Source organism: Ostrea edulis, chromosome 8, assembly GCF_947568905.1.
Source record: "Ostrea edulis chromosome 8, xbOstEdul1.1, whole genome shotgun sequence".
Classification (NCBI taxonomy): domain Eukaryota; kingdom Metazoa; phylum Mollusca; class Bivalvia; order Ostreida; family Ostreidae; genus Ostrea; species Ostrea edulis.
In genome coordinates this window covers 42,352,977-42,374,817 of record NC_079171.1, presented here as the reverse complement: position 1 = coordinate 42,374,817, position 21,841 = coordinate 42,352,977, and the positions used below count along the sequence as shown (strand labels likewise).

Below are 21,841 nucleotides of genomic sequence, written 5' to 3'. Positions count from 1 at the left end.
TATTTATAAAGAGAAACTTGATCATACAAACGAATTCTTCCTATATGCAAAAAAACCCCAAAACTATCGAGGGCAGATATGTACATGTCTCTGCACTTGCTAGAAACTACTAAGGGTGATAAAATAGTATCGCATTTTCCTCTACCTGGTGGTTTTATGATAAACTGTTTTCTTTCGATTATTTGCATATTTTCACTGTTAAAAGCCAGTCTTGGAGACATTTTGAAACAACTGCTCAAATTCCCAACAATGTTTACCTGTCATACATCCCATGCCAAAATGATTTGCACGTTCTGTACGTTTCTAAGGGCGTGGTTTAAACGATCTGCACGTTTATATGGGTGTGGCTTGATCATGCACGGACTAATTCTTGCTTGAAACGATTAGCACGGAACGCTGACCGGTCTGCATGCAACGTTGAACGGTCTGCACGGAACGGTGAACGGTTTACATGGAACGCTGAACGATTTGCACGGAACGCTGAACGGTCTGTACATTCCGTTGAATGGTTTGCAAGGAACAAAACGAAACGCTTTGGTGTAGTAGCACGCTTCGGGGTATGTACATCATGTATTCTAACAATACATATACTGTAAAAAAGGTGTAAGACAAAATAATGGAAATATTGAGCTTTTTACACTTGATATTCGAAAAAAATTCATCTCAAAGGACTAAGACCATGTTCAGCTATATCGGCCCTGTGGTGTGTTAAAAAATAAAGCAGAATTAATTGAAATAAAATTGTTATCATTTGATAATATAATCTTTATACCATCGCGACGTGCCAAGATTTCCCCGCCAAAACGTCAGCTTGTGGAATTCTATACAAGACAAAACCGGTATCGGTCTGGTTTTCTGCAGAAATCTCCACTTTTTTCAAATTTAGTCATATAATTCATATAAAACACCACCTTCGATCCAGAAACTGACTGTAGACTATCAAAATCTATCAATACAAATAAATTTTGTACGAACGATTTTTTGGATCGAAAGGTGTGCTGTTGATGAATATCAACTTTGAATTAAATCGAGAGCAATCCGGAATTATTTATTTTTGTGAGAGTTGTGGGTATTTTATTAATTATGTTGCTTTGAAAAATTAAAACAACATACTTATGTGGAGTCTACATCATTTCCATGCAGAATACACCCCTATGTGGTGTTTTTATCAAAAGCTATAGAATTTTGATGCGTAAACAAACGAATCTGCTGTCCGACAAATCGGACCTTCAATGCTATAGAACGTTTTTATTTAGACGACACCAACAGAATTACTAAGATCAAAATGAAAAGAATTTATAGAACATGCATTGATATAACTAAAACTATTGTCGATATATCGAAAGTATAACGTTAACTAGGGCAAGTAAACATATAAAAGATTTTTAAAGGCGTGACGTCATAGATGTCGTGCCTTAGTGGTAGAGAGCCCGTCCTTCAATCGGGAGATCCGGGTTCAATTCCTACCCGTGTCAATATATTTTTTTTTTTATATCATACTGTTAACTACATTTTTCTTGGCGTTATTGAAAAATTAATTTCTTTCAAGACACTGAAGATGAAATTATACCTGAATACAAATAAAAATAACAATCACAGAACACCAAGAAAATATGCAAGGATTACAGATTACATTTTTAAAATTCATTGAAAAAAACCAAACCAAAATACTTTATTTTCGGACTTGATTTTATTTCAAAGAATGATCCAGCAAAAGATAATGGAAAGGAAAGTTTTTCCAATGCATCTAATGTACAGAAGAAAAGTCAGAAAAAATGTGAATCCATTAGCTATTCGTCATTTCCTGCAGAGTAAGAACTTTCTTGTTGAAACCACCACATGCTATATTGTGTAGCAAGTGTAGACATGTGTGTCAGTAAATTCACATCCAACAAAATTGTCACAATCAATCTCGGCCACTTCCTGAGACAAAGTCTCTACAGAGAATTTCAATACCTCTCGACAGAACCAGGCCTGGGGTAATGGTAATTAAATGACAACCAGTTTCAATGTAATGGGGGTGTAATGGACCATTTTTGCATTACAAGTAATGGTAATGTAATGCATACTGTACTGTACATTATTTTTCATTACATTTACACTACTTCAAATATTTGATGATATTTCGAAGATTTAGAATAATTCATTTTATTAGTGATTGACTGAAGCATTTGAAACATTGATGACAATCAAATGCAATGAATAACTTAATAGATATGTTTCCTAACATTGCTGAATATTTTGTGTTCTTATGTTAATGTATAATTAAAAATCATAATACAGAAATAATTTTTCTGCCATTTCTTTAATATCTGACAGTATGTTATGTAAATGTGTAATGTAAATTCACTCTCAAGTAATGTAATACATTATATTTCAAAATAGGAGTAATGGTAATGTGAAATTTTCTAGGTAATGTAAGGCGTTACATTGCTATGTAATTGACCTCAAGCCTGGATAGAACACCTTCTCATGCATATATGCAAGTGCCTTGGACCCAACTTGTCATTTCCTCTTTTGCAAGATTTTCAGCATTTCTTCATAGAGATCATAATTCCAACTGCAAGGTGTCCAAGATGATGAATTCAGACCTGACCAGTGTTTTTGACAATTTGATAACTTTTGACTCTACACTTTTCATCATTCAAAAAGTACATTATGACATTCATAATTCAACCTGCAGATTTTCATTTGAATCATCAAATATGAATTCTTCCAAATAATAACCCAACCCCCCCCCAAAAAAAAAAACACTTTAAAAACCTCCACAGGTATATTTCAAATGACATAGAAGTGCCATGGGTTAATAAGGGTTAAACTTTAGAGTCGACATGTTTCTTCCAAGCAATATAGTCTTGTTTGGATCCAGTTTTTCCAGTTCTGATATAACTGCCTGATTCTGTACAATGTAGGTGTCAATCTGGTCCCCCTATTGTGGGAATCTGTTTCCACATAACTGCTGTATAATCTGGTACCTTGCTATTGGCAGGCACAACAAGGAAGCTATTCCTTCAGTGATGTCCAACACTTATCCGCATGTGTCACTGATGCCACTATCATTGATGAGTAGGAATATGGATTCTTGTCAATCTGATTCATGTCACCCTTGCCATCAATTTTTGCTGTACATATTATATCATCCTGAAATTCAAATTACTCCAGTATTATATCATTATCAAAACTATATCATAAATGAAAGGTGAAGATAACAAACAGTGATCAATCTCATAACTCCTACAAGCAATACAAAATAGATAGTTGGGCAAACACGAACCCCTGTATTATAATATTCATATAAAAGTTGTACTTTCATGCCCTCATGTATTTTCATTGATACAGAATTCAGAAAAATTACATTTTTGTATTCGGTGGGAGATTGACATGTCTCCAACTAAACAATAGAGGACAGTTTAGTTACATGTACATTTCTGCATAAATAATTATATACACAAACATTTCATTTGAATTTGATTCCCCATCTAATAATTTTTGTTGTAGCTAATGTTGATATATTACATGTATCTTACTTCACAATTATCAGCAAATTCACAAAATATTTTTATCTTTCATGCTCTTTCTTGTGGTAGATGTATGGAAAAATTTAATATTCAATAATATAAAGGAGATAAGCTAACAAAAAAATATATGCTTAAATCATGGTAGTACCCATGAAATTCAACATTCTCTGAGTGATTCTATATCTAATCCCAATGCAGGCATGTAAGTTGTAAGTGTAATTGTTGAAATTAAGTTTGACATGTTTACAATTTATCTTGAAATAAGGCATATTTAAATTATAAAACCAAACTGTTCTTATGATTTTCCTGGCTTAATGGTGCTTTTAAGTATTTAAAAGTTATTGAATGTAAAAATCATTCCGACTTTTCTAATCCATGTTTCTGCGTAAGGCCAAAAAATATATATATGTTAATTGGTTTCCACTTTCCCGACTACCCTAATTAAAAATTTCTGTTGACCCTAACACAATTTTTTCTATTCTCACAGATTTGGCAAATGTCATCACTACAACAAGAATATATTTATTGACTAATATGAAGTTATTTATTATGCACTAATACCAGACAGATTCCAAACCACAGAAACAGTTTTTGTTTACAGTAAATTGAAGAAATGTATCGATTCATCATATAACTTTTATTTGATTACTAAATAATCACTAAGTTAAGTTTAAACATAGTAGAATACTCATTCGAAAATTATTCAACCTTTAACCCCCCACAGGCCTACATGTTACCCCAGAGACATATACCATTATGGAAATATACATCTATATACAATTATATGTCTCTTTAACCTATACAAATACTTTTTAGACCATACAATGATACATGGAAAGTTCAAAGTGTGAAGTGAGTCAAACATCATGTAAGAAAATTCAAATAGACCCGAGAAGGTCATGCACTTGGAATTGAAAATGGCATGATCGTGAAACAGCTGATTTTTCTGATCAGCTGATATACATACAATTTTAAATCTTAACAATATATAATTATAATAGATAAACAATAAATATATGTTGACAACAGTTAACAGCTTTGTTGTGGGATTTCCAACAGCCCAATGCGTGAATATTATGTGTTTGTCAACACACCACAGGCGCACCATACTATTCGTTCCATGCGACTTGTTTATTATTTTTAAGAGCAATTGGTACACCTATTTGGTTATACAGTTTAACGAGTAGAGGTGAAGTATATTCATATTTCTAAAACTTACGTTGAAATGAGATGAGTACATCCTCTGCAACTTCCACGAACAGCACAAACAGGCTAACGGCGCGGCGTGTGAAAATGGCCGAATGAAGGCAGGATTGAAAAATATGGTGTGCCATTCGGGCTATAAGTAAAATAACCTTATTGCGTATTTTGAAAGAAAATTTCTTTTTCAAGATCTTATTATATATTAAACAGCTCATTGCATAATTATGTTTTACAATACGTTACCACTTCTAACAATATATAGCGACGTTGTATGACGCAATCTTACAAAGTAGAGCAAATTATAGGATTTATACTAGTAATGTAAACCTAAAAATAGTGTTCTTTCACGAACTCTACATATAGAAACCAGTACATTATAGGAAAAGAACATGTTAGAGAATATTTCTAACAAAAAATTATTCACTTTGGACGTTAGGCCGAATTTTGATAAACATGGTCTTAGTCCTTTAAAAGTTTAAAAGGACATATTAGGAGTAATATCAATTTCTATACAATTTTCAGTCTTGCCTTAAAATCTAAAACGGAACTAAGAAAAGTGGGAGTTAGAGATAAATTTTTCAAAAATCATTGTCGAAATTACTGAATATTTATACAATATTTTTAGTAAATTAATTCAAAATTAAAAAAACAAAAATCGGTGCAATGTTTAGAAAGCATATCAACCAAATTTGATAAATTATAACATTTGAACTAGTTCCAAGTCTCAACTACTTGTATTATAAATCATAAAACTGAAATAGACGTATAGGAGTCTAAAAATAGAAGATACATTGCATGAAACAGACACTGTAATATGTAGATCTATAATTTTTGATTGATCGATCCTTTCGCCACAAAATATAGTCCCTGCCAAACCCTTTCAAAATTTGAATTGACAAATGTTTTTCCCACTGGATAGGGTTCAGTAATAGATATATGTTATAATACGTTTGCACTAATGGAATCAGTATTGAACCAGTAAACACTTAGTTGTAGCATCAAGCACAGTTGTGCTCAAAAGTGCAGGAGCTAACTTCCTTAAACGAATATAATCCTGTATGTTGTGACGTACTCTTTTATTGTGACGTCATATAATGTGAAGTACACGGAGATACATTTATGTGCAGCTCTGATTTTCCTCGGGAAGCTCTATCTAGGCTACTGAGCGAGGCAAATGTTGCCAGCACTGTTGAATATCTACCATTTCAGATTTTTAGTTTTGTAATGTTTATTATCTTACATGAAGGAATTGATTAACACTGAAACTATTGTGTGATATTTGTTGTTGTACACCGGCTGCTACATGTAGAGGCTCGGTAGGCTATCTTATGAAAAGTGTCGAATGGTTGGACTGATTGTGATTTCCAACTTTAAGAATATAGCAATACAAATATTCTATAGTTAATAATGGTGCAAAATATTGTTGTAATAACATACTTGGCTAAGATACAATTCACGAAGACAATGTCTAAAACTCAAACTAAAACCAGATTAATCTTTGAGAACCTGCTTTAAATGTAGGGAGCTAACCGAAAAGAATATTTACACGCCTGATTGGTTAAGCAAAGATACTTTTTCATACCATTCTGTGTTTCTCCTTTCCGTCTTCCCTGTATACTTGTGTTGAATGACTAAAAAGTAAATGTTTACCGAGATTATAGTTACATATCACAATACACGTACCGGTTGGTGTTAAACACTGGTTTCAACACGTTACTTACTTCATTCCACACAATTTCTTTCACGACTACTCTTCTTTTGAATCCACATTTTGGGCAATGTATGCAGTCTCTATCCATATCTGACTCTGCTATGAAGTGTGAAAGAGGCTCATTCATCTTTCCAAAAACAGTTTTCTTGCACATGTAGCCAATGTCGTACTTGCAGTTTACCAATTTCCCTGCCAAGTGATCGATTACGTGTGTCACATGTTCCCGAACCATCAGATAATCAACTGTAGCTGATTCAGCAAGATCAAGGAGTTGAATCACAATCTTGTTGTTACTGTACATACCAATCAAAACTTTGGTTCCATTGACATAGAAGAGAGTAGCCGATTGATAGATGCACAGATATTCCATTTTGACAATTTCCCATCTTAACTGATTACTACAAGCAGCAATAAGCCGATGAAAGAAGTCTTTTGGGAGATAATGAAACTGGAAACACAGAATAGACGAATTCTGTAAGTTTTCAAATTCCTCTGTGGGGAATGTTTGCTTATTCATGCATGGGCAATGCCATGTATTTGACTGTTTCGAGTTATTTGCCGGTTCTAGTGATACCTCAGTCATCAGGTTTAACCTTATCATGTAGGAAATTATTTCCTCTTTTCTTGAAATGTACATTTTGCCGTCCTTACGGCGTTTCCAAATTGCTAACAACAGAGAACGAGTCAGCAGACCTGTTTCGTTAAACGATTTCCAGTCCACGTATAATTTGTGAGGGATATCTAAACTGGCGTGATCATCATCGGTGATGACATGTTTGAAAGCATCAACAAACCACTGGACATCTAGAATAACAAAGTGTCTGAGATTTTCCTCATGAAAAAAAAGTACAACTCCTATGTTATGAAGATATTGTAATGGCCTTACGATATCGTCATAGCTTTCAATCCCAACATTTCTTGCAACGCAAATTTCCAAAAATTCTCGAATCAAGATTATTTTTCTTCTCTTTATTTTCCTTATTTCATTTTCAATGTGGAACCAGCACATTGGAATATTTTTCCCCCAATTTGGAAGTGTCTGAACAACTTTTCTTATGCATTCCTCAATTTCTCGAAGATTTCCACCAAAACTTGTACAGAATGCATTTCCATAATCAACGTGGGCGCTGAACTTTGGTAATTTGTCTCGAAGGTCACAAAAATATTCTTTTACATCCTAAAACAAAAACCAATTTTCAACAAAGATGCGCATGAAGATCAAAATGTTTCTCATACCCAACATTGTTACCGAAATAAATTCACATATTTGGATTGAGTCATTCAATTTCATATTACCCTTCCATCCAATAATAATTAGTTTTAAGGCTGTTACACACACAATTAAGAATACTATACTTGGTATACATCATTTGTCTCCTAGCTATTGCATTTCTGATTTAGAATATCAATTATTTCTGTGGCACTATTCTAAACATCGTTATGATTTCATAAGTTGTACATAAAGAACGGACTACCAATTGGTATGAAACACGTCGACCCAATAACAATCTGTATTTGCAAATTAGATCATTGTAACGACCCCAGAATTTGAGAAATGTTGATTTTAAACGAATCATTAAAAGTTAAAATGGTGGGACGAGACTTGGAGAGGTAGACCCTTCTCTCGCTGCCCACTGACGAAAACAAACGCGGTTACTCGTACTCGTGGGGGGGGGGGGGGGATTGTAATAGCCTAAAACCTAACATATATACTTTGCATTACTTTAAGTTAAAAGTTTTTAACGTTCCGCTGTTTGTGATGTAACGTCGCTATGTTACTAAATGTAAAGCTTCTGAAGATTTGAAATGAAAGCGCTAAAGCTTTACTAAACGTCTTCGTGTATCTTTTCATTTTTTACCTATATATATATATATATATATATATATATATATATATATATATATATGCATTCGTTTTATCATTATTGTAAAATACACTATAACACTAATGATATATGTATTTACTTATTCGTATAAATTTCAAACAAATCATGGACTCAATTTGTCCCATTAATGACTTGAAATTTATTTTTCTCATGCGTTTGTATAATTTTTATATTTTTCTCGTTTGGGCGATGTAATCTACATGTAGATCATTTATAAAGAATCATTAATATTATTGATATTGTACTTTATAACAAGGGATCGGAACCACAAGGATCCGATAATGACCCATCCCTTTTCTGTGTATACATATAGGCCTAGTTTGTATATTTAATTTCTAACGATCTTCATAAAGCTACAGTAACGTTCCACATGCAAAATTCGACCCCTCTCCCATTTCCAAATCATGCTATCATATTTTCCTAAAACATTGTACAGGGCTCGAAATTGCGAGTACATTTAGAAAACAGTGAGTAAAAATAGTGGGCACTCGAAAATCTTAGCGAGTGGTGATTTACAAACCATGATCGTATCGTATCCGTTTTATACGGTGATGTGCTATTCGCTTTTCTTCAACTTGCACTCAGAATCATACAAACGCTTACATAAACAACTGATTTCAATAACCGTTTCTATCCGGATTTTTATTTTTTTATTTTTTCTTTAGAAACTCGGCATCAAACAAATGCTTTAGAGGTCGGACATCGCGTTATGATGAGAAATATAGACATGTGCTACGAGTCCTGTTCACTTATAGGGGAGACTAAATTGAATTTCAAGTATGAGGTTTTTCTAAAACGAAATTGGAGTATATGTTTTACAAAGTCTTCCGGTAGTCAATTTTATCAGAATTTCCTATCTACATGAATGCATTCTCTGGTTGTAGTGATGACACGAGTGCACTGCTCACCGTGTAGACGATTATCAAAAAAGTTCATGGGACTCGTGATCGTGCTGCTTATAAACCATGAGTCTGGGATTCGCTTTGAAAAATCACTAGTGACACCCCTGATGTGGCGTGAAATTGGAAGACTTTAGATTTAGACAGGTCTGCGTTAAAATGCAGGTTGTGGATTAGAGGTGTGATGGTCAAGAGACCTAAACATTGCACCATGTGACTTACGTAACTTAGTGCCTTGTCCAAACGACGCCTGTTGACCCAAAAAGCTCAGTAATGATGGCGAAAATAATTGATTTTAAAAAAGCATGAAAAAAGAGCACTGCTTCATTATTTTTATTTTAGCTTGTAGGTTTTCATTTTAGCCTGTAGAATTTTTACCCACAGGCTAAAATTAGTCTGTGGTAGAAAAAAGTTAATTTCGACTCCTGTTGTAATGTGCATGTATTGTGCAGTTAGTCAGTTGTATTGATCCATTGGGGAAAATAGCCGAGTACATCGAATCGCAACTTCTCGGATTTAATTCAATAAAGAAACTTAATTTCTGAACGTGTCTATGAGAATTACTCTAATTCTGTCTAATGTTAAATATACATGTACACTAACATATAGCAATATCTCCCCCTTCTTCCTATTACTTTTCTAACAACTGTTTTCGTTATTATTACATGTAAAGTTTGATATATCGATTAACACCCCCTCCTCACTTTTTTCAAATATGAATTCATTGCTTTTCATTTATTTTGGCAGATTGGTCAAAGGGGTCAAGCCCGTTTTGGGTCCGAACTTTGTGATACAATGAATATAAATTTACTATATTTATGGGATCACAGAGTCAGGGCCCAAAACGGGCTTAGCCCCTGTGAGACTGGCATTTCTGTGGTTATGCGTAACAAAGAAGGATAACTCTATTTGATTTCTGATTCGAGCTCGGATTGTATATCGAGTATTCTTGTGCAAAAGCAGATGCAGGTCATTGCGATTGTTTTCTTCAAAAGTATACACAAACTCAGTCAGGTAAATACTACCACAAAATGATTTTAAGCAGGACCAGCATGGCGGCCATACTGTTCATTTATGATAGCCCTAGACCACTTGTGGTTAAGATCAATATTGATCGTAAATCTCAAGTCGGAATGTTTAGTGAAACAGCCGTACGTGCTACGTTCACGATTAAGTCTACGTTTACGTTCTACGATAGTTTAGTGAAACGGCCGCCAGGCTGCATTCGATATTCTCAGAAGTGCGTGGCAGACAAAGAAAATTACAGACAAGCAGGCTCAATCACACACATGATGACACAGGACATGTGCAGTACTGTACATAGCTGCACAGTTTCAGACGCGAGGGGAGAATGGAAGAATGTTAGAGATGTAGTACCCGAATTTGTAAGCTTTTCAACATACAGAACATTTTTTTAATATAAAAATAAGATCTATAAACTAAGTATGCGATCTTGCCGATCCCGCCTAGTCGGTCCTAAGCAAATCTCGCTCCTAACGTTCAATGTATCATTATTGAAGCATCATTTTGATTAAAAAATGAAATCTGTATCATTGTTTTTAAAAATTGCAAACGTATACAACGCATTTAATTGATTAAAAAGAATTCAAAAGAAAAGGGGGTTTCTGCCATCTAGAGAACTTTGATGAGCCGTTCATGTACAAATTAGTTAAAACATAAGATCATTTTGGCGACTATGTATACATGTATTGATATGTTTCTATTGGGCTACTGCATCGATAATTTGTTTCTTGTTGATTTTGTTGATAATTTTATTTTAATTATTCCTTGAAAGTGTAATTGTGAAAAAGTTTTGATAATGTTAAATTTGTTTACAGGGTATTGAAAATGTATAGTTTAAAAACCTGATTAGAATTTCAGTATATATTTCATAAACAGTAATTTATGCACAATCAAATTCATATATAACATTCTGCATAAGAATTCTTTTAGAGTAACAATTTGTTGAGCAAGGCATTAAAAATAATCTCTGGCTAGACAAAAATTAGAGTTAGTTGAAGTTGGTGTATTAGCAGTCTGGTGGTAAACCCAATAGTATCTAAAATATTCTATTGTTAATAATTTCATAATTTTGACAGAAATTGAGTTCCAATGTTTGCTTTTTAACCACATCCATAATGACAATTTGATAACCAAAGTGAGAGGGATGAGTCATGCTATCATCATTTGAGGAACCATACCAGGAAGTGCAGATTTCTTCCTCATGGCCACATAGACGGTGACTGTAAAAACTGGTCTCTAGATAAAAACTCAAGTACTTTGTATTTGAAGATATGGATACGTACAAAGAAGGGAAGATGTCTATCAATTTGGGGGTCAGAAGGTCAAAAATCAAGGTCACAGTGCATGGAAATTAGATAATGCTGATGCGGGGGTATATGTTTTACACATTCTTTAGTTATCAATGAATTATTATTGTATATATGTACATATTGTTTATGTTTTCTGACTATTTATCATATAATGAAATAAATATATCGAATTTGAAAATATGAATTGAAGAATACATATTTTATAACAAATCATATATTGTTATTGTTTAGAAAGTATGCCAGTGTAAGAAGGGGGTGGGGTACACAAAATGGTTCAAATCTTTGTTCCAATGTACACTACCCCACATATTTTTTTCCATTTAAATTAAGCAAAATTATAATTCAAATCTACACTAGCAATTTCAGAAAAAGTTTGATACAGATATTCTCCCTAGGCTGAATTTTTTTTTATGAAATGGGTCTTCAAATTTGTGTGATATTTCATCCAATTATGTTAATTAATCTACGATATTTTTTGTAGAATTGGTGATATAGTTTATGTAAAAGTTATTGAAATAATCATTTATGCTTAATTCTTTTAAAATAAAGAAAATTAAGATTATTCTGTCCTTAATATTTGTTTTATAGTGCATTTCTTGTGCAAAATGGTGATTTTCATGAAAAATTTAGTTTCAACAAATGGACAACCTTGAGGGGATGCAATTCTTTAAAGTCCGCACTAACATACTATTTTTCCGTTTTAAATGTCTTTCTGATAAAGATGCACTGGACGTAGTTTCTGTACCAAAACGTTTGATAATTTGAATTGTAAATATTCTAGTGTTGTGTACGCCATTGAGTGTAACCTGTGTGGCTTAATTTATGTACCAGAAACCAAGGGTTCCCGCCTTTGGTGTGTCCAGGAGTCCGTGTTTGCCCAACTATTTATTTTGCATTACTTATAGGAGTTATGAGATTGATCACTGTTCGTTATTTTCACCATTCATTTAACCATCGAGGCTTCTATATCTGCTGGTGGACAGTCTGTCCCCGAGGATACTTGTTGCTTGATATATTTGAGGTAGGAAATTTGACTAGTCCACGAGGAAATAACGTGAATGTGTTGGTACTCTTTCCCAATACTCAAAGACGGAAACGTAGTCGTGAACATCGTTCATATAAAAGACCAAGTATAAATGATGTCACATTTGATTCACTTTTGCCTTACGTCAACAGACAATTAGGTCCACATCAGATTCGTACAAAACTTTGCTCTGTTCCATTGCGAGTTTTACATACGTTATTTGAAGAAGCTATGGCTAGTCTATACTTGGATTTTTCAACACCTGAATATAGACTGAGCTCTATGATTATGGATGTTGCCTATCACAGGCTCTTTAAACCAGCACGGGTCATGGATGATATTCCTTCCAAATCATGCCGCCAGTTCCTTAAGCTCCAATTTACAAACAAAGGAATGTATGCCGTCAACATAAGCAACATTCTTCGTCATAAAAGGGTTCAGTCGTGTATTCCAACTTATTTCAAGGTCAAGTATACACTCTGTATTTCCTACAGCTATACGTCTACTATTGCATCCAAACTTTTTAGTTATAAACAAACTTTGCAGTGCTTAGATATAGACCTACGTGTTCTTGTTCATCATCTTCTTTCAACTATAGTCCAATTGGACATGTTATTACTGGTGATGTTGATATAGTTGAAAATGAGGACCTCAAATCACTTATTCTAAAAGGTCATAAATACGGAGAACCTCAGTCTTTTAATTGGCCACAGAGATTCATCTCTATTATGAATTCTGCCGAAGATTATGCCAGACAATGGGCTAAATATGAAAAAGAAGAACTTGATACATTGTCAGAATGGATTAAAAGCGTAAGTGGAATATTAAAATCCCGCAGTAGAAATCTTAAAACAAAAGTACGTGCCATCTATCCCTCTGTGTTTAGTAAACCAGAAGTGATGAAAAAATTAGAAAGGTTACATGAGGAATATGTTTTGATTCCAGCTGACAAAGCTAGTAGCAACATTGTCTTTGTTTATACGGTTCATTCTTACAGCTGTATTTTAAAAGAAATTGGCATTAAATCCACTTTTGGTAATTGTACTTAAACTCCAACTTCCCTTTCAAAAGATGACATTCTTCAAAACCATGTTTCAGTTTTAGACACATTTAATATCAACTCCACTGTATGACTAACGGGATGATTTCAGCTTCTTCATCGTCAACTTCCCGTATTTATGTAGCAATATTCCATTATCACCTGCATATGTTGTATATATATCTCAACTGATTCGATACGCAAGAGCTTGTTCTGAGTATGGTCAGTTTTTAAATCGAGGCAAGGTACTGTCAAACAAGTTGATGGTACAGGGGTTTCAACAGTCTCGATTGAAGTCAGCATTTCGCAAATTCTATGGTCGTAATAACGATCTAGTTCGTCAATACAACCTATCATTGGGTCATATGCTGTCTGATGTGTTTCATACCGATTGTTAGGCCGTTCTTGGCACATTGATAAGCGACCGGTAATGTGAACGAGGAACTTCTGAGATTAATTGTGCGTAGAATCAGATTGGTATTAAAGAAAGTATTTTAGGAAAAACCAAAAATATGAATATTTCCGTGTCCCATTTTTATCGAAGAAGCAACGGTCTCAGATGTCAAAATACCTACTGTTTAATTTATAGTGAGGAATGGTTGTGTAACGTGTATTGTTGATTTGGGAAAACAGTTTTGCGCTTTCATATTTGCTAAAATGTTCTTTGAAATGTTGATAAATTCACATTTCATTTATATCACTTCTTCGTGTTGTGACATCATGTTCCTAAAGTTATTCCGTCACGAATCAGTTAATATTTTCGTAAGGAGTAAAGATAGGGGCTTGGTTGAGCATTTACTGAGTCCCATAATGTATCTCTATTTGTAAGGGATTTGTGTAGTTTTGGAATAAGGCATTACTACGTTAACCCTTTTTCATTGGTTTCGTTTACTGGGATATAAATAAAACTGAAAGACTATCTTTAAGAATTTCTTCTTTGGAAAGGGAACTGGGAATGCAAGTTGGAATACCAAAAGTGATATTAAAGTAATGTTTGTTTGATTTACAGTTGTAAGAATGAGTCATGAAGAAAATGTTACAAGGTTTGTCAGCTGGAATCCTCCCTCATGTAACTTAATTCGTTTATCGCTGCTGGTTTAATAAACACAGAATATATGTTATGCAATTTTGTTTTAATGTCTATAATGCGAAAATTTGATGTCCCCTTTACACGTTTTATCCATTCTGACAAGGTGCATATTTTTGTTCATGTGTAGCTCATCTTCTGGTATAATTTTCGTACGAACTATTTACAACACATGCTATGTAGCGATCGAAAAAAGGTGTGCGATGCCAGATATATTCCTTTTATAAATGTTGAGGACTCAATGTCAATAGATTCATCGGAAACAATATAACGCACTATATATTATTAATGTTAAGCATTTTATCTCGTGATCCCGTAAGTCTTTAATTAGCTGTGAACCTTCTGAGTAAGTCATTTTATTGCTCTTCTTCCTACAAGATCTAGTTACAGCCTTAAACCCTACCGTTTTGCTTTTTCCTTCTCCATGTGTGGCTACAAGAATGAGAGGTGATTTTCTCATAGATGTATCATCTTCTGCCTTAACTCCAGATGCGATTCCAACAGTATGCGATAAAATTGACTGCAGCCAGTACTCTATAAACTCTACAATAATTAAAGTAAGACGATTTGGCCATATATTAAGAATTGTTTCCTCCTTCATATTCATACTATCCCATCTCAATTTTTTTCATAACTAGATCCTAACTACCGGATATAATTATGACGTACTTCCTGAAAGTAATACCACCACATATCAACCGAAGTGCCGATCCACACTTGCAAACGGGTTTCACCGTTTGAAATTCACCCAGTCATAATTGCATCGTAAAAGTGATAATTCTATCACGGTAGAATTCGTCAAGTCTTCAATTTACCCTACAACGACGAAGGTGAAATGACGAAGGGAAAACGGGGGCAAAGATTCTCATTTATACTGACTTTATGGTCATTTAGACTCTGTATATTGCATCTCTGTGATCTTTTTCGATCACTACATCTCCATTTGCGTTTAAATCGATTGATCATTAAAGGCAATTGACTTTCCTTGAAATTTTCTAGGTGTGAATGGGCGCGTTTCTCAAAAGGTCAGGCATTAGCAAGATCAGTAAAAATTAGATTTGTCTAACTTATGTCATATCAGAAATTTGGATTTGCCAGAAAATCGGATTAAAGGCCCATCCTCATCATTGCCGAGATCTGAGGGGATAATGAGAGCTTTATAAACAAACATCTAAAAAAAAAAAACAACACCCCCTTGAAATATTTGTCGATCCAATCCGACAGTAATTGAATTGGGGTATAGCCAGAAAAGGGTAAGTTGTAATGTATTTGGCAATCCCATAATCAATTGAATGTAAAACAAAATTTCTTTTCTTTACATCTGAAAACCTTCAGAGAGAAAGGAGAGGGCAAACGTGGTTCGTAGCTCAATGAAACATGATTATATTGATCATAAACAGGAGATGGTGATGGTTAGACATTGCACTTACATTAAAACTTCAGATCGTTCAATTTGGAATAACAAAGGAACAGAACAAATAGCCTTCTAAGAACTTCTTCCAATTGACTTCCAATGAGATATGATTTCATAGCACACATACAAAACTGACTCCTATGATTCCCATTAGATATTCGCATGACTTTCATATACATTTGTGTGATAAGAATCATGACATTCACACGAAATATTTACATATCTTGCATACAACATAGTTGATAAGGAAGTTATCTGGATATAATATTAATATTGGTTTCAAGACTTATGATGATAAAGCAAGAGAGGACTTGTGCTTTTGATCAGAATTAGAATAGCACTGTTACATGAAATTAACGTGTATATATTTATGTTATTTATCAGTTCTGTATACAAAATAATGTTTTATAAGCTCCGTTGCATGATTTTTGAACAAAAACTAATACAAACAGAAATAATGCGAGCCATTTTCCCTATGTATCTATAAATTATCTAAAGTTTTAGTGCGCTTATGCGGGTTGCAGCTAGTAGTAGTTTAAAGAATCTGCTAATTACATTACCTAGGTAGGTCCACTTGCTATACACTGATCCCTTTATTCTATTCTTTGGATCCGAAGGTTCACTATCGTTGTACACAACATCATTTAACTTCTTTGTGATATCTATCACTAAAATGTAGAAATTGTTTGGAGAAAAGTATATGTGATGGCAGGCATAGTACGCAAATTGTCCGGCAAAATCAAAGAATGATACTACTTTTCTATTCTTGTCTTTGTACGACTCTGAGAGAGTTTGAACTGTGATGTCATATTCAGAAACGTCAGTTTCATCAAACTGAAGACGACCAAAGTCAATAACTTCTACACTATCATCATCATCATTATTTTCTTCTTCTTGGACCACATATGTACTGGTTGGAGATTTCATATCTTGTTTATGATTTTCATTCATCTTGCCATCATAACTAATGGTCTCGGTCTGTGAGTTCTCTAACTGAATAGTGTCTAAGTCTAACAAATCAGTATTAATGTGTCTGTGTCCATCATTTTCTTCTCTCGCAAAACTCTGGCTTTCGACGTCTTCTGCAATTTGAATATAAGGCTTCTCCTCACTTCTAAAGTTGGAAAGGAGACTTGGTATATTTTGGTCTGATGTGCCTGAAAGTAAATACACATATACCTAATTAGTGAATACGATAGTTCAATTAACTGCCAATTCTTGGGTTAAATTTGTTGTATATGCTCCAGTCTTGCAATGTGTTTCAACAAAACACATTGGTGATACAATATTCAGGTGTACTTGTAAATTACATGATGCATGACTTTTAACATGGCTATGAAAGTAAGGAAATGAAATCCCAATAACACGCTCTATGACCTCAGGTTTTTCTTTTCTATTTCATAAATCCCCTTCAATGTAGAAATTTAGAATGATCATTAAAAAATTGAATGCTACAAAACGCAGGTGTAAACATAATTGGGAGAACATTATATCTGAGAATTCTGATGCATATCGCCATGTATATGTAGTGAAATGTACGGAACGTCAAATGAATTTAATATGAGAAAATATGTTCAATTGATGTATGTAATAAACTAATTGCAGCTGACCTCTTCAAAATTCGCTATATTTACTTACTACATATAATGATTGAATTAATGGAGATATAATTCAAATAATGTGTGCAATATAAATGCTATTGTGAATTGAATCAATCACAAACAAGAAATGTTTGTAAAACATATATTCCCCCTTGAAGCGAAATTTGAAAGGACTATACACATGTATTATTTCATTGCAAGTAGGCTAAAACAATTCAAGATATGGAACTGACAATATTCCCTAATGTCTAGAGTGAATTCACCATTGACCTTTAGCCATGTTTGCTAAGAAATGAATAAAGAACTTCTCCTTAGGATGTACCAGTGTATTAAGTTTAGTGTCAATCAAACAAACGATTCTTAAAATATGAAAAACAATATATTACTATATCTAGTTTGATCCTTGCCATTTCCCCATATGAACCCAAAATCAATATGATTCATTTACCAATGTACTAAGTTTCATGTCTATTAAGCAAAATGCATTTATTTCAACCAATAGTGCAACCATTGAATCCATGATAGTTTGAAATTCAATTAGAATCAATTCATGTCACTTAGAAGTCTGTTATCATTTCTATGATTAACAAATTATTAATTCTTTTTAAACTTGAGTGAAGGGACTCTCACATGTACTTATGAATTATATTAATGTGTAAATGTTAAAGATTGATGGTGTGGATTTTAGAGATAAAAGTGTGCATATTACAGATTAAAAGTGTAAAATTTAAAGCTTAAGCTATACCTTTTACAATTTGAAGTGTGCAAAATAAAAAAAAGGCATTGTGTCATTAATACGCTTCAGTACCTCACACAATATGACAATGCTGGGGAAATTGTGTACATTCGTAGCAGTAAAGCGGATACAAGCGGTGTACTTCGGTCATATGCAAACATTATACTCGGTAACTTCAATGCAGTCATATTATTTGATTAATTGATTGACTGATTATTGCTCAACGTTAGTCTTGATAATTTTTCACTCATATGTAGACGTCACCATTGCCGATGAAGGACTGCAAAATTTAGGTCTATACTCGACGTTAATGGCCTTTGAGCAGGAAGGGATCCTTATATCGTGACACACCTGCTGTGATATGGGACCTCAGTTTCTGCGGTATCATCCGAAGGACCATCCCATTTAATCACCTCTTACGACAAACAAGGGGTATCTAACCCAGATCCTTACTGTGTCATATGATTTAATCATCATTAATGAAATGTGTGGTGATACCAAGTTAAACAGAAACGGTTTTATAAGGATGTGTACAGCAAAGAACCTGGGTGTCGTTAAGAAGTCAAAAAGAGACACACGAGTGCTAAAACAATTACTAATCGCTCGCAGCCGCGCAAGCTATCTTTTTTTAAAAGTATAACCTTTTCCCTAATATGATTAAAACTTATTTTACCTATAATAGTTCATAAGAAGCCTATTTTTTTTCAAAATTGCTTGCAAGTATCGATATCGTTGAGTCTGTAACAAATTCCCGAGCCGATTTTCGAGAACGATACCCGACCAGTCACTGTCTCAGTAGTTAGGAAGTTCACTTTCCAGACGAAAGGTCGTGGGTTCAGATGTAAAAAAGACGATAGCTGGTCCTACTGTTTAACACTTGACATGTAGATGTGAGATTTGCATTCGGATATGAATTGAACATAAGATGTTTCGTGTAGCGGCAGGCGTTGGCAGAAGAAAGAACCTTCACTACCACGGCTCTGAGCGCCACGTAAAGGCCAACTGGTGACGTCTCGATCGAATGAGTGAAAACTTCCCGAATGATCAAAATTGGTACCGTATAAGTTTTACATCTTAAAAGAAACATGCAAAAAAAATTCAAAAATCAAACAAAAGGAGCGAAAGTAATAAGATCCTTCTAATTGATTCGTAATAGAGAGTGACAAATTAATCACTGTTCGTTATCGTCACTTTTCATAGAATACAAATATTACCTTTCATAGAATACAGATAGTACCTTTCATAGAAGACAAATATTACAACATGTTACAATTATAATATTGGTCAATAAGTGATCAACTAAATAAACATGTACAACATACCTTCTAGTCTCCCTTGATCTATAGCGAACACATTCATATGGACATCTATTCCTCTGGTCGATGCAGGATCTGGTGCACTTTCTCCTTTTAGTCTGAGCAAAAGACTGGTTTTTCCTGCTCCCTGACATCCAACTAACATTCCTCTAGCACAGTAGACCACATGTTCACCACCTTTCAGATCATCAAGATATTTTGAAACTCCCTCTCTTCCTAAACTGAGAATACCCTTTGGAATGCTCACTTTAAATGAAAATTAATAATATAACAGAATACCAATCCCATAGTATTGTCAATATTTTATCATGATTAACATTTGTAGTTTTGAAATCATTCATGGAATCGATACCATTTCTCAGCTTACTTGTACATGAAAATGAGTAAACTTGTAAAAATAAGTTCATGTGTTCTTATTCTATTCCGGATAGTTGGACATTCAGGAGACTAACGTGAATTATTCATTTTATATCAAAAGTTTAATAAAACTAATGTTGTTATTAGGGATATACATGTACTCATATGGAGACGTCACTGTTGCTGGTTATGGACTGCAAAATTCAAGTTTATGATCGTTGCTTACAGCCGTTTAGCAGAAAGGGAAATATTTAAATCACAAGCAAAATGTATTTTATGTTCTTGTCTAATCAGATACATATGTGACTATGCAGTTGTGTTAAGTAGGGCCATAGAAATATGTCAGGAAAAAAGCGTTAATAAACAGATCAATTTGTGACAAATTCTGTAAACACAACCCTTTTATACAAAAACAATATGTATATATCATTAAGTGCATATTGACCTCTTAAACATTTTTCACCAGACCGACAGTCTCTACATCAATTCTGTATCACGTGATCAAACAACAAGATAAAAACGTCTCGTGTATGTATGAATCGTTGAATTGGCACGATATCCAGATATCAATGCAAGTTGAAGTTAATATAAATTCAAAGCATATTAATTTCTTAATTTGAAAAGTGCTGAGAGCAAGTTTATTGTGACTTGTAACATGTCTAATATTTGTATTGAATATGCAAGATGCAGCGAGTTTTGCACATACGAAGTTGAATCTAGCCTGAAAAACATATTTTCTGTTGAAGCCAGAAGTTGCTCCCCTAACTTTCCTTTGGCACTGAAGGTCACATGTCACATAAATCAAACATCTTTCACTTAAAAACCTCGGGGTGTCGTGCCGATGATGAAATTCTTATGTACGGAAACCCTGTTTATGCAAATGAGTCCATTGTGAAAGTAACTATACGTGTAGATTAGGGGCGATGTCAAGATCATAATATAATATGGATATTACTTTAGCATGTATGCTATATAAAGAAGAAATTGAAACTTTTTCAATATCAGAGAATTAATATAACCCATTTGACAGAAACTTTTACGCGATTGCAGTTTACCGTTTGACAGCGGTGGTAAATAACGAAACAATATTTTGACATTTCCAACCACAAAAGGACGGTAGATATGTACGTCATGACCTTCGTCATGACGTAATTTTTATTGTGACGTCGAGCAATATGCCAGTGCGGTAAAGTATATTCATGTACAGTACTGGTATTAAAATTTTTATGGGGAAAGCCTTAACTCAACCACGTAAATGTTTTATATGATGATGCCTGCATATATGATGATGCCTGCATATATTATTTGATCAATCTTCAACCTGCACTAACTGGTGATGCATGCATATTGATGTAAGTAATCATGTCCCTATTGTTATTGACAGGAATTTTTTTTAACGATTTTTCCTATATATTTCCATGTTAGATGTTGATCCCCTATTGTTACCTTACCCTACCCTCGAGGCCAGTATATGAAGAAATTCAAATCTACGCTATGTCAGAAAGCATTCATGTAAATTTCAACTTTTCTGATCCAGTGGATCTATTTGTGTCTTATCCGTCGTTTGAACAAACTCGAATCCCCTTCACCAACGAATGCTTTGTTGCAAGTTTGATTGAAATTGGTCCAGTTGGAGAATAATTTGAAATATCAAAGAACGGCGGACGACGACGGACAAATCAGATAGCAATAGGTTACCATAGTAACAAAATTGTGC

General features: G+C 34.0%; 1 protein-coding gene across 6 annotated transcripts in view; it reads right to left on the bottom strand.

Annotated features, from left to right (window-relative positions):
* The window catches only part of LOC125663238 (uncharacterized), a 48,850-nt gene that overhangs the window by 8,727 nt on the left and 18,282 nt on the right, over positions 1-21,841 (bottom strand). For 3 of the 6 annotated variants that reach the window (XM_056146153.1, XM_056146155.1, XM_056146154.1), the window contains exons 11-15: positions 19,774-20,013; positions 16,675-17,271; positions 15,104-15,243; positions 6,443-7,609; positions 6,304-6,352 (exon numbers count right to left, since the gene is read on the bottom strand). In XM_056146153.1, the coding sequence (XP_056002128.1) occupies positions 6,304-6,352; positions 6,443-7,609; positions 15,104-15,243; positions 16,675-17,271; positions 19,774-20,013 (2,193 nt within the window). Of the gene's footprint in view, positions 1-257; positions 591-1,671; positions 4,858-6,303; positions 6,353-6,442; positions 7,610-15,103; positions 15,244-16,674; positions 17,272-19,773; positions 20,014-21,841 lie in introns of those variants that run through there. The other 3 variants (XM_056146157.1, XR_008797608.1, XM_056146156.1) reach the window with 3 other exon arrangements.